Source organism: Uloborus diversus, chromosome 9, assembly GCF_026930045.1.
Source record: "Uloborus diversus isolate 005 chromosome 9, Udiv.v.3.1, whole genome shotgun sequence".
Taxonomy (NCBI): domain Eukaryota; kingdom Metazoa; phylum Arthropoda; class Arachnida; order Araneae; family Uloboridae; genus Uloborus; species Uloborus diversus.
The window spans coordinates 77,277,562-77,291,346 of NC_072739.1; the positions used below are offsets into that span (position 1 = coordinate 77,277,562).

At 33.6% G+C, this 13,785-nt stretch overlaps 1 protein-coding gene across 1 annotated transcript in view; it reads right to left on the reverse strand.

Moving 5' to 3' along the window:
• Positions 1 to 2,698: 2,698 nt before the first annotated feature.
• The window catches only part of LOC129230327 (neprilysin-11-like), a 32,572-nt gene continuing 21,485 nt past the window's right edge, over positions 2,699 to 13,785 (reverse strand). Inside the window, exons 8-10 of the mRNA XM_054864725.1 lie at positions 7,940 to 8,070; positions 4,258 to 4,323; positions 2,699 to 2,731 (exon numbers count right to left, since the gene is read on the reverse strand). Of these exons, the coding sequence (XP_054720700.1) occupies positions 2,699 to 2,731; positions 4,258 to 4,323; positions 7,940 to 8,070 (230 nt within the window). The remainder of the gene's footprint in view (positions 2,732 to 4,257; positions 4,324 to 7,939; positions 8,071 to 13,785) is intronic.

Here is a 13,785-nt window from a genome sequence, read left to right on the forward strand (position 1 = left end):
ACCCCAAAATAAATTTAGCGTATACTGAAAATTTATACCCTGAAGATAATATGTGGCATACAATTTTCATCGGATTTACTTGCTTTTAAGAGAAAAAAGGCCTGATATTTTTCAAATTTTCAAAATTCATTGTTTTTAATTGCATTTTACTCAGAACGGTATCACACGAGAATTTTTTTTTATTATTATTAACCTGCAGATGAGTAAAGTAACGTTAAAAAACATGTAGCTTGGAGGATTCTTTCAGTTTTCAAGAAAAGAATATTTTGGAGCTTTTTTTAATAGAGGAAAAGGTGTAAAAATGGGTATAAGTGTAAATATAGGCTCACTTCCGTAGTGACTATGGGAGGTACTGAAGACTTGGCGAGACGGAGACTGCAGATGGTGGACTTGACAAATTTAAGACAAGTTGGAAACATTCTATCAAGAAGTGTGGATGAAACGTGAGTTATTGTGCAATATGGTGTTTTTTTGGACTGCCAACGTTTAAGAGGAATGTGTTCTTAAGAGGAAATAGCTTTTTTTTAATGTTAAATTAAAAATCTATTTCGGAGTGATATCCTTAAAGTGGAGATCTTAAGCTACTTTTTAAAGCACATGTTTTGTCACTCACGCTTTTACGTCACATGTAATAGTGTCCAACTTTCTTGGGTCTCGTTGGTGTAAATATGGGTCCCCACTTAAAGAGTGCCCATAACTATACCACATATTTTTTTAAACAACAAAAACTATTTCTCAAGTGATGCAACTTTTATCTTTCGTAATGAAAAGTTATATGAAGGAACTGGGTGGTCATTCCAAGCTCGTCAGCTTGCGAGATCGAGATTCTCGCTCACGTGATTGGTTTTGATGTAGAAATACCACAAACTAGTATTCTAATCTACTTGAACTTAGCTTGCGGCTAGGTTCGAGTAGATTAGAATACTACTTTGCGACATTTCTATGTCACAACCGATCACGTGAGCGAGAATCTCGATCTCGCAAGCTGACTTTAAGTAACTTTAATTCAAAAACAAAAGAGGGGTGCCCAAATTTACACATTTTCTTCTGCGTTTTCTCGTATGTAAAATGTGTCCTGTATGTAGATAATACCAGCTGACACTTACAGAATAACATAAACTTGCGACTATTTATTGAGCTGCATTCTGAAGAGCAAATATGGAAGTAGTAGAAACATTTTTTTTCGTGCCTCCGTTTATCCTGATCAAATTTGTAGAATTGAAAAAAAAAAAAAATATGTATTTACTTAAATAATAATTTTAAATTATGACAGCAAGAACAGTGTTCGCTTTTCTATTTGATTAAATGCACATAGTATTTCCTCCAGACAAAAAAAATGGACAGGGTGCTTTCAGAGACCAGGGCTCTGTAATTCAATTAAAGATGCACTTTTTGATAGAAGTTTCGTAATAGAAAAGGTTCTTTTTTTACTTTTTGGTATACTATATGAGGCAGTGAGAAACAAAGGGATGCAAGTGACAAAATTAAAATTTTGAAGATGACCAGTACACATGGTAGGTGAACCTCTCCTATGTCTTGGGGGTAAGAGATGGTACTAGTAGCCCTGCTAGTTGCTGCTATACAGCATGATTTAGAAAAAAAAATCAATGAAAGCCTACCTAGGACGTCATCTTTAAACGTGTTTTACTCAAAACTTGAAAATGTCCACTTACATTTCTTTGCTTCTCACTGCCTTGTACATTTTTTTTTATAATCATTAATTTTTTTTTAAATGAAAAGCTTTTTAACTTTAAGTTTTTAAAAATTATGTTAAAAACACTCAGGTTCATATTCTAATCAGATTCTAGTGGATAAATGAAACGAGAGAGTTACGTTTCGAGAACAGACTATAGAGTCAATCTTTACCTCTCGGAAAACGTTTACTTTTGTGATGAGGTTTTATTAAAACTTCTCAGGGCAAGGAGGGCTCATCGAACGTTAGCTTAAAAGCGGCAGGGGCGCAGCGCCCTCCTAAAAAGGCCTCGAAAAAAACTGTAGTTTAACTGTGTAGATCGTACAATAAATTATACTATAAACATTATGGCGTACTTGGAGCGTCACTCCGACCAAGCCGCCTCGAACTTATATTTTTGGGAGGATGGAAATTCTCACTTTGCCAAATGGAACCCTAAATTTTGTCGAATGGAACTCCAAGTTTTGCCGAATGATGACAATTTTCCGATTAGAACACTAAATTTTGTCGAACAATAATAATTTTTCCGAATTGTCAGAGAAAGTTTGTAGAATAAGGAATTTTTTGGATGGTCACAGTGACCTCCCATCAGGACGTCCCTGACTCAGACTCCACTGCAGCTAACTATAAATGATTAAGTGTTTGTCCGAAACGATCAAGTAATTTTAATGCAACACAATGTTTTTTGCTGCAATGAAAGATGTCTGCTTATTTAAGAATTTCTTTTGTTTACTACCCGCATTTCCCAGAATTTCGGATTGACTTCGGTCCCAGTTAGTGCGGATAAACGTGGTCCTGCTGTATTAAAAATGACCCGCGTCGATAGTAAAGAATTTTTAGGACGCTGGTATTTAAAGGGTAGGAATTACTAACTAGGGTTAGTTATTACCGATATTTGTCTGAAGCAGGATTGATTTCACGTGACTTGGTAAGGAATTTCTAATTAATCGCAACCACAGGTATAGCTTGTATCTACTAATTGTTTCTGAGTATTTGAGCCGTTATTCAGCTGTTGTAGATGGCTTGGCCATTTCTCATCTGTATTCATCCACATTAACTAAATAGTACTTACAAACTAGGCTGCGCTTCAGTGACGACCTCCGTTTTTTTAACCCCCGACACACAAAGGAAGGGGGTTGTAAGTTTGACGTGTCTGTGTATCTGTGTGTCTGTATGCGGCACTCTTGCGCCTAAATGGATGGACCGATTTTGAAAAAAAAAAAAAAAAACGTTCGAAAGGAGAGTTGGTCGAGAGTGTTCTTAGCTAGGTTGCATCTTTGGATGACATTAACTAACGAAGATATTAATTAAAAACTTCTAAAAAGTTTTTCACGATTTTTGCAGTGAACACAGTTAAAATTTTTAAAATTTACTACCAAAATAAAGAGAATTTTTTTCGCTTCTGATAGAATGTGTTTGGAACTTCCATGTTTCAAAGAATTCGAATTATAACGTTTTTTAAAGCATATTTTAATAACGCTTAAGCCTTTATTCACGCGATTTATAAACAAATTCATTGTTGGCCGACAAGGAAATGATAAGCAATGATTTAAAATTTTTATCTTTTGCCTGTTTCTATTTAATAGCAAATAAAATACTTGACATTGAAAAAAATCAGTAATGTCGTTTCTAATAAATTCCTTTCTATCAATATAGAAAAGAAAATATTCATTTTGAAACTGGGAGGGATATCATACTTTTTCATTTGTTAAAAATAATGTTTTTCATACTTTTTTGTTTTTCATGTTTTTCAACAGAAGGACTACAGTCCTTCAGTCTAGAATACAGTCCTTCAGTCTTCTTTTTTAAACTGCTTTGGCGATCGTTTTGGTTCTGAAGGGTTTTGACAAGGTTATAAAATTTTGGAAACATTAATTCAATATGGCAACTATCCCGAGAGGTTACATTTAATAAAAACTCTAGTATTCGTGTCATGTTTGATAAGCTCATTGCATTTTCTGTAGGACGGTTTTCCCGTAGTTGTAAAGTATGCTGGGTGAAACGATATTTCTTTGTTGATGCGAAACAGGGAACCATACGACAATGTAAGAATAAAATAAATCTAATAGAAGTAGAAATCAAAAGTAGTAGTAATTTAGTAAAACATGTTTTTCGACGTATAAGCTATTTGCCCTCATGTCCCCGTTATCAAATATAAAATTTTAAAAATCTGCCGAAATTTTAAGAATTTGCCAAATTTACCAAATTTTGATCGGTAATGGAAGATATCCTTCACTCGTTCGGCAGAAAGTTGTTCTACCACATGGCGACGGCGAGCAAGCGTGGTATCTTCAATTTTTCGCTAAATCTTTAAATTTGGCATTTTTTTTTAATTTTTGGCCGTCTATAAAACCTTATACTTTATTGACGAGGGACGAGGGCAAATAGTTTTTTCACCAACAATGTCTCAAACGCTCTTTCGATTGCTACCCATTAAACATTTTTTCATAGTTTCAGTATTTGTGTGGTTCCCTGGTAAGGATAGAGTAAGTAAGTCGCCAAACGTCGAAAACCTTCAGATCCAAAAGTATCAAACAAGGTAGAGTTTGATTAAATGTACTTGCCTTGTAGCTAATATCAAAGGATCCCAGATCTGCAATCACTTGATTCAGTATCTCAGTGGCATTGACCTGGAAAAGCACGAACAGTTTATCACATGATTCAATGCACAAATCATTCGTTCTAAATAAAGTCCATAGTTTCACCTAGAAATTGGTTTTCTACTAAATTTAGCTGCTACAACCTTATTGTTGATCTGTTTAACCAATTTTAGGGGGCTTTTACAATTGCCATTAGGAAGGGTTGCGCTAGTTTCACAGTGAAAGGTTGAACCACGTTTTAGGAATTTTTCAAAAAATCGTTTAAGAAAAAAAACATCTACGAATGCGACTTCTCTACACGCGAGCTTTCTATTTTAGCCACTATACTACATTTGTTGAAAATATAAGCATCTATTTATCTTACTGATGTCTTTTTTGTAATTTCATACCTGTAGCTTTAAGCTGGGTTCCACCTTATTAATTTATGTTACTTAAACAAAAATATGTTTTTTTTTTCTTTTTCTCTATACTTGATTTTATTTAAACATTTTCCAGATATTTGAGGGTGCTATGCTATCAATCAACAGCATTTATTTACACTAACCAAGTGCAAGACATTTATTGTAAGAAAAACCTCTGAAACGTCACATATTAGTTGCGCGCAACGTTCCGGGATTTTAAAGGTTTTCATCATATCCTGTGAAAATCAAATATTTTTGACAAAAAGTTTCCCGAGATGTTACATGGACTTCTCATTGTTGTAAAACATATTTTTAACTACCACTTTAAAGATTAACAGAGCGTATTATTGAAAACATTAGCTTCAAACTCGTGTTATTGAATTGGGACCTTCCGATTGCTAAGAATAACAGGTAAAGTGGGCTTAACCCTGGGACCTGCGTAAAATCATTTCCAGTTCAATTACGATTCGTCCAGATTGACTAAGCTCCCGATGAGAGCGAAATGTATCTCTGGATTCTGTAGAAACGCACCAATGTTTTCTCTGAAGGTTCAATAAATATGACTAGATTTAAACGGGATATTCCTAAATTCTTCAGGAAGGTTATCGGTTTTTAGCGAAAAACATTCTTGTTTTTTTTATTTTTATTTTTTTATTTTTGAGAGAGAGATGTTACACTGTAAAAAATAATTCGGAATCGCTCCTGGAAAATAATGGATAGCTAATGTGCGCAATTTTTGCCAGTAACATGTTTTGCAAAAAAACAGGAACGTTCTCTGCTAAAACTCAGTAACCAACCCATCAAATTACCCTGGAATCATCCTGAAGAATTCAGAAATCGTCTTAGTAAAATCCTGTAACAAATCGAGAACTCTTAGGTTAAGGCTCCTATATAATCCTTTTCAAGGGGCTCTATCTTATGTAGGTTTAAAACAATGATTTGACAACTTTCTCACTTCTTGACTTACAAGGAAAGTTCCTAAAGCTTTGATGCAATCATGGCCAAAGCAAAAACAGAATTGCAAGTAAGTTCCAAGCATTTCATTTGCCTGCAAAGCTGCGGAACCCAGAGAATTATTTGCACTTATTGAGAGCTTAATCTTAATCCAGGTGAGCTATAATTATTGAAAAGTCGATACACTTAATAAATGCATTCAGTTAATACTTAAACTGGGAGTTAAATTTTTCTTTCATAACAGTGAGAAGTCTATTTGTAATAATTCAGAAAACTTTTTGACAGAGATACTTAATTTTCATTGGAAATATGTAAAAATCTGTGAAACCCTGAAACGTTCCATGGAAATAATGAGTGACGTTTCGGAATTGTTTTACGGTGTTGCTCTATCAAAAATTGGCATATTAGCCGCCCATTATTTTCCAGGAATGTTTCTGAATTGTTTTTACCGTGTTCCCTTCTTAAATTAATTTAATGATGAAGTATAGTATTTTCACAAAAATATTATGTTTTGGCACAGTAATCTAGAACGGAGGTTTCTTTCCCGCGCAAGCTGTGAGTATACAAAATGAATATATTAGAACCGCGTTTATCCGTTCCCTGTTAATTCGAATTTTCGGTTCATCCGGAACAAATTTGCAGAGTTAAAAAATATACATTTACTTAAATAATAATTTTATTGTTATGATAGCAAGATTGGAACTATAAGTCCGCCAAATAATCGGTTTTTGTCTTGATTAAGCGTACAAGTCCTGGATAGAGCGAGCAATAAAGTATTGTACTACAGGGTGTCCTGAAAAAGACTGAATGTTTTCAAAAATTTATAACAAGAAAACGGTAAATGATAAAAAATAAATCTTGCAGAAAATTCATGTAGTGGGCCGCAAATTTTTCCCCCACAGAGTTCCAAATTTTAGTTCAAAATGTTTCAATAGATAGCCCTGCAGATAGTAAACCCGTGAGTCAAAAACGAAGAATTGAAATTCACCGATTTTTCCTTCGATTGCGACATGTGATTGCATCGACACAGCAGGTCAACATTTTGAAAATGTGTTACGTATATTTGTTCATTAAAAACATTTTTCGAAAAATTATGATGTAGTGTTCATCTTCTTTTGATTCACGGTCTTCTGAAGCGCCACCTATTGGAAAAGTGTTGAGCTAAAATTCGCTACTTTGGAGGGAAAACATTTACGGTCCGCCACATGAATTTTCTGCAAGAATTATAGTTTTATCATTAACCGTTTTCCTGTAATAAATTTTTCAAAACATTCAGTCTTTTTCAGGACACCCTGTAATTGAACTAAATTACAATACATGACGTATACTTGGAGCGTCAGTCGACACCACTGTAGCTGAGTAGCTGAACTATAAATGATCAAGTATTTGCGAGAAACGGTGCCATGTACTTTTGTTTCAAAGCATTTTTTTTTCTGTAATAAAAGATAATTTTTCTTACAACCCGTAGTATCCGGAACTTCATTTATCCGGATCGCCTTTGGTTCCAGTTAGTTCGGATAAACGAGGTTGTACGACTGTACGTTGGGAAGAAAAACAAATCTGTCCCTGGATCTCGTTTCCTTGTACTTTTCTGTGTGATTTTTTCAAAACAATAAAATAAAACTTTTTTTTCCTTGCAGCAAACTATTTCTACACCTTTATATATATATATATATATATATATATATATATATATATATATATATATATATATATATATATATATATATATATATATATATATAAAAATGTTCCAAAGAGCAATTATTGGGAGATCAACGATAAATTTCAATATTTATTAACAGATTTTTTTATTTAATCGTTTCTAGAACCAGCAAAAACAGTAGCAGTTTCAAAAAGAAAAAATAATAAAGTGAAATTTTTTTAACTATTATTATTAGTTACATGGTCTTGGGCTTTTTGCTGAGATTTTGGACATTTTATGAGGCCTATGTTGACAACTCAATTCAATTCAACTAAATGGGGCAACAGCCCATTGGGACCAAGGCCAAAAGTGCTCATCTCAGTTTACGAGACCGAGAGTTCTGAGGTGCAAGATCAAATGCTTCGGTTATGTAGTCAACCGAACGCAAAACCCCCAGAGTTTAGTTCCAAAGCACGCTTGGTAATCATTGGTAGGCCCAATCTTGTGTTTTGCAAAAAATCCATATGGCAACCCAGGTCAGCTGTCGCGGGTAAAGTATCATTATATGATAAAACAGATAAGCTTTTTTTTTAGAATTACAGATTTTAGAATATTTAAACCATATCTACAATCGTCTCTATCTTACCTCCGTGATTACGTCATTCAGGAGTAAAAGTTGATTACGTAAGCACGACACAAAATACTCATATTTGCGAAGTAATATTTGTGGCCAAAATTCTTCCTCTATTTTATTGCCGTCAGCATCATAAAATATTCCTGAAAATAAAGATAATTTTATAATTTAAGTATTTAAAAAAAAAAAACAATTTCATCCCGTCTTGTCTTTTTTCTGAATAAAAGTTTACTATTTATTCATTGTAGTAAAAAATATTTTTAAAACCGCTAATTCAATGATGAAAAATAACACTGTAGCCATGCGAATAATATAATTTTACCAAGTGCTCGTTTAATTGAAGTTAAAATGTTGCACATTATTGAATTCTCCTATTTTTGAATGATGTTCTTTTTTGGTTTATAAAATCTTTAAACCTCCCCTTGCTTCTGGGATAATTAACCTTAAATCTAAAGTCAATTAAGATTACTAACTGCTATTTTTTTTAGTAATTCATTGGGGTTTATATAGTACGTAAAGCAGGGCCGGACTGGGTGGTCGACAGGGCGCGGGAACGCAGGAGTTGAAGGGCGCCGACTGAGCCTCCATAATATTTAAGAAATTAAGATTTAGTGCGGACTTTTTAAAAGGATAAAAAATCATTGAGAAGCAAATAAAGCCCTTTTTTGTTGCAGAAAATGTCCAAACGAAAACTCATATTTTTTGCAAGTTCAAAAATAGTAGGAGAGACCTGCCCCCTCCCCCAAAGAGTGTTGGCACATCCCCTTAAATGTTACTGATTACCCCCTAGAAAGGGACCCTCCCTAAAAAAAAAGGGAAAGACCACCAAAATACCCCCTGAAAATTTGAATAAGGCCGGGGGGAGGTTGCGGTGAAATAATTTCTAGTTTCGAAGAATGAGAAGTTTTACTAAATGTTTCTCAGTAGACACTTCTTCCAAAAATTCATTGCTTGTTCGTCTTCCTTCTGAAATGCATCATTCACTAGTTCAATAGCATTAGGTAACACTTCTTGCAGTGATACTTTTTTTTTTCACTGGTATCTGCTGTTGTTTTAAAACATGATGATGTCATTTTGTTACATGAACTTGTCGATTCCTTATGCTGAGGAGATTTTCTCCGTGCGATCGATATTCATGTCCAGGTTTTTTTTTTTTTTTTTTTTCTTTTTCTTTTTCGTTTTGTCCCTGCATATGCTAGTTTGTCATTTTCGACAAAGTGCTTCTGCAATTTAAAATTAAAAAGAGATATACATGACGTTTCAAATTATTATCCGTTTTCGAAGACTGTTTTAAAATATTTTTATTTTGCTAAAGTTGAAAACTCAATACAGAAATACAAAAAAGGAATTCAGTCATGAAGGGAAAACATGATTTTACAAATTGGGTAAATCAAGAAATATTATAATTTATCAAAAATGAAAATTAATAAAGAGTAATTAAGATGAAGAATTTAGTGTAGATATAACATGAGACATGACACTAGTGATTAATTAATTTCAGTCCTCAAAATCAAAAGATTATTTGAATTATGTTTACTCATTTGTTCTGTACTTGATAGTAGCTATACTATTGTTTTTTTTCCTCCATCTCAAACGTCAAATTTGAAATGAATTATGCATTTGTAATGAAATCGGCTTATGTATGCTATAACTCAAATTTCTCTCTCTCTCTCTCAAGGCAAAAACAAAAATGCTTAAATTCTTTTCTTAATGTTGCAATACATACTTTTATAAAGAAAACATAAGTAATATCTAGAGTCCTTAAAGTCTATTTTTTAAATCTATTTTTTTTTCAAATCCTATATTTATTTATTTATTTATTAGTAACATGATCATGTCATAGCAAATATCTTGGGGGGGAAGTTACAAGAAAATACAACCAATCGAACTCTAACGCATCCAGTGCACCTGATTGCCTCTTTGCAGTGCGTAATAAATAATATCATTTTGATAACACTGAAACTATTGGGTAAAGATCAAAATTAAATTATTTGAGAAATCATTTCTTATGTATGGATATTCATTTAAAATTACTATTATTGTTTGCGACCATTATAAGGAATAAATTAATTAGTTTTCTTCTTTAATTAATTAATAAAACTTTTGCAATGAAACTCAAATATTTCAGTTTAAAAGAAGAACAAATAAGTTTCTTGATCATGTCCAATTTTCCCCTTGCCTCCTTTTTTCATTTAAGAATTCCTTAATTTTTTCGAAGTAAAATTAAAATTACAAGTTTTTTGCTCTGCAGTGTAAGAAAACCAGGAGGGTTTTTCGTGATGGTATTTTTTCCTCTACATTCTTAGATCAGGATCTTATTTCTGAAAATTCGTTTCAGAAATTCTCGCTGTCCAAAGTGTTATATTTTTAAAGTATATATAAATAGCAAACGAACATTTTAAACGTTTCGATTCATTCTTATGGCATTATCGTCTTAAAGTTTCGAAAACTTTTTGAGAGTAAAATTTTATTTTTGAAAACTGACGCGACCTAGAAAGAGACGTCATAAATGAACCAATCATATTTTAAAGAGGGGGAGAATGTGAAAAAAGCTAATGGACAGGCTTGATCTTAATCTTTTTTTACTTTTTAAAATAATAGTTTTCAATCGATAACACAAGACACTTAAATTTTATCTTTCAATTTATCTAAGTACGTTGTTTTTTAACTATATGTATTGTCGGATATTTTGCAATATCATTTATTTGTCGTTTCGCAGCTCATAGATCATATTACAGTTAATTATGAATCATAGATCGTAATTCTATAATTTAAGATTATACATGAATGAAAACATTTTCGCAATAAAAAGAAAATGAAAACTGAAACGAGTAACCTACTGTTGAGAAGATCCTTGAATGTATCCAATTTTGCTGCCGCTTCATATTTATTTGTTCACTAATGCTAAAATCTAATCCAAATGACTCTTCGATTCATGTAAGTAACAGCAATTGAACCTCTGTCTCTGTCATCTAACTGGATAAAATTTATGATAGTTGTCCTCTTTTGTCCAATAGAAATCCGTTGCTACGAATCCCCAAGCATCGCAGATCCTTATCCGTAAAAAGCATCTTAAAAGGCATCATTTAAAGCCATAAAGTATGCTCCCTTTTTTCTGCTTACCATAAGATAGTCAAAAGCTCTTGTACAATACAAGAATGCTTCGAAAGACCCTCATAAAATGCTTTAATGGTTAGAATCTTTAGCTTTTATTCTGTGAAAAAAAAAAGGTGATCTTTATTTTTTAGGCTTTTTTATACTGTCCTGATATGTGAAAAACTAACTACAGATAGAAAACGAATAAGGTTACTTCGATATTTCTCACATTACATTTCTAATATAGTCTTTCTCTTATTAATATTTGTAATACCAGTGGCGCACCTAGCATGGGTGACACTCGGAGCGGTAATTAGTAATGTGTCACCCCCCCCCTCTCCCTCTAAAAAGCAAAAAATAAATAAATAAATAAATAAATTCTATGTTAACATGAAAATCATACAATTTTCAGAAACAACTGTATTTGTGAAAAACAAAATTTTATGTGGGATAATATACAAAAGGCAAACAAAAACTATGAGCGCTTTTTATGTAACTTACCCTTGACGCATGTGTGCGTCGAGAGATCAAAAAAGTAAGGGGGTCTGTGAAATTGTTGGTCCCGTAATTACTTTAAACGTATCTCACACACAAAGAAAGATAATGGATTTTCAGTTTTTTTGTTATAAGAGGACACTACTAGGTCTAAGTATTGACAATATGAATCTAATTCTGAGTATAGTAGTATGTATTGATTCGATGGTGTGGGGTGGGAAATATTGGGGTCCGAGCGGTCCCACCCCCTGTAAAATGTTCAAATTAAAAGTCTTAAAAATGCATTTCAGCTTCATTTCTTTTTTCAAAATCTTGCATTCCACTTTGGGTGTCACCCCCTCCCCAGACAGTTAAACCCTAGGCGGATAACTCCCTCTCCGTTCGCGACGTCACTAGTAATAACTTTGCCATTTACTTATTAACAACATTGTTATACATTCCTTCTTCAAACTCAAACTTCGTTTCGCTCATAATGAATTATATTGTTTTATCGATGCAAAATTTATTTATAATAACCTTCACAAGTCAGCAGGATAGCGAGGGGGGGGGGTGTATCGATCTTCTTCTGAGGGAAAACACAGATTAAAAAACTTCCCAAAATGATATAAAGGCAGCATAAAAAGGAATAATATAATGAATTTATGCAGGAATTCAGATATTAATGCTTTTAAGTTAGTATTGTAGCTTACACAACGGAGACAACTCCCGACCGCCAGGGCAACGACGAACTCCCTCCAAATGCTACGCAGCGCACCCTCCCACCCCCTCCCGAGAACGTGACCCCCAAAATGAGATTTAAAAAATCTCTCAAGTTAAACCCTAACAGTTTCAATGCCGAAGGTTATGCCATGACCCCCATCCTTTGTGCACATCTCTGGCTAAAAAGACAGCCAAGGAATTAAACCCCGTTAAAAAAACTGGAATATGTTTTGAACACAAAGCTTGCCAACGGCAAAGATCTTGAACTTTTGTTATGATTTTAATTGACAAAACTTAGTTTAAAATCGAAAAATGTTTTATCTTTAAAACTGTTCGGCATCTTTATTGTTTAGTCCAGTAATTTACCAAATGTACCCCGGGGAGCCCTGCAGTACTCCTAGGACCACTTCGGAAATTAACTTATTTTTTCTCAACCAATTTAGACTTATTATTTGTGAAACTTTTTTCTATTTTTTACAGAGCCTCTGCAGGATAAATAAGTGCTATTCAATGCAGATACACGACTCGTATTTATTTTTAACTGTCAGTTACAAGTCATTCTTTTATTTTGGGAAGGGCGCCATGCGAAAATCTTAGTCCCAAAAAGGGCACCTTGACTCAAAAAATCTAGTAATCACAGTACAGTCCTGTCCTAATAGTTTTTTTGTGAAGCGACAAAAAAATGCGACATCTGTCATCGTGTTCCTCCATCCACTAAAATATTGCTAATATGCGGCTTATTTCGACACATAACACTATTTTTAATGCGCAGATTTCAAAAATTAACATTATTTGTTTTCTTATTACTTGCTTCTATTGCACTCATGATCATTAACAGAACAGGGAGTCATGCTATCTGCTCTTTTACAGCAACTTAATACAGTCCATAAATCAAACCATTCTCGTACTTTTTTATTGGGGAAACACCATGGGTTCGCTTTTGTCCTCAGAACTGAAACTTGGAGCAAAAGATAAGCCACAAACGATGCCCTGGGAGTAGACCGTTTACGAAACGAGAGGGGACTAATTGCCTTTATTGGGGTAATAAAAGGGAACGTTTATATAAATAAGAAGAACATTGCTTTTGCATGTGAAAATATTCACATGCAAAATCACTTCTTGGTTCCACATAATTTATTTCCATTTTGCTAAAACATTGTTTTGGAAAATAAGAAAAGAACAGAAGGGCGCCTTTCGAGAGGGCGCACCGGGAAAAGTCCCGGTCAAGTCTATGGCCAGTCCGGGCCTGACGTAAAGGATGGGATGCCCAGCCAAATAAATCGATGTAAAATCCTCCAGTAGCTTACAAGGTATTCCAAAAATGACTGATACATTTGAAAATTCAATAAAAACTATAAAGGCATCGCTAGACCGTTTGTTGCATTATGCTTGGAACAACAGTAAATATTCGTACAGACAAAGTTTCAAAATTAGTTACAATGTTCCTCAACGGATGGCTCTGCGGGTATTTTAAAAAGTATAAAAGAAAACGCAGCCTGTAAGATCGCTAAAATGACCGGTATATTTGAAAAATCAATAAAAACTAAACGGGCAGCATTTATTTTTTA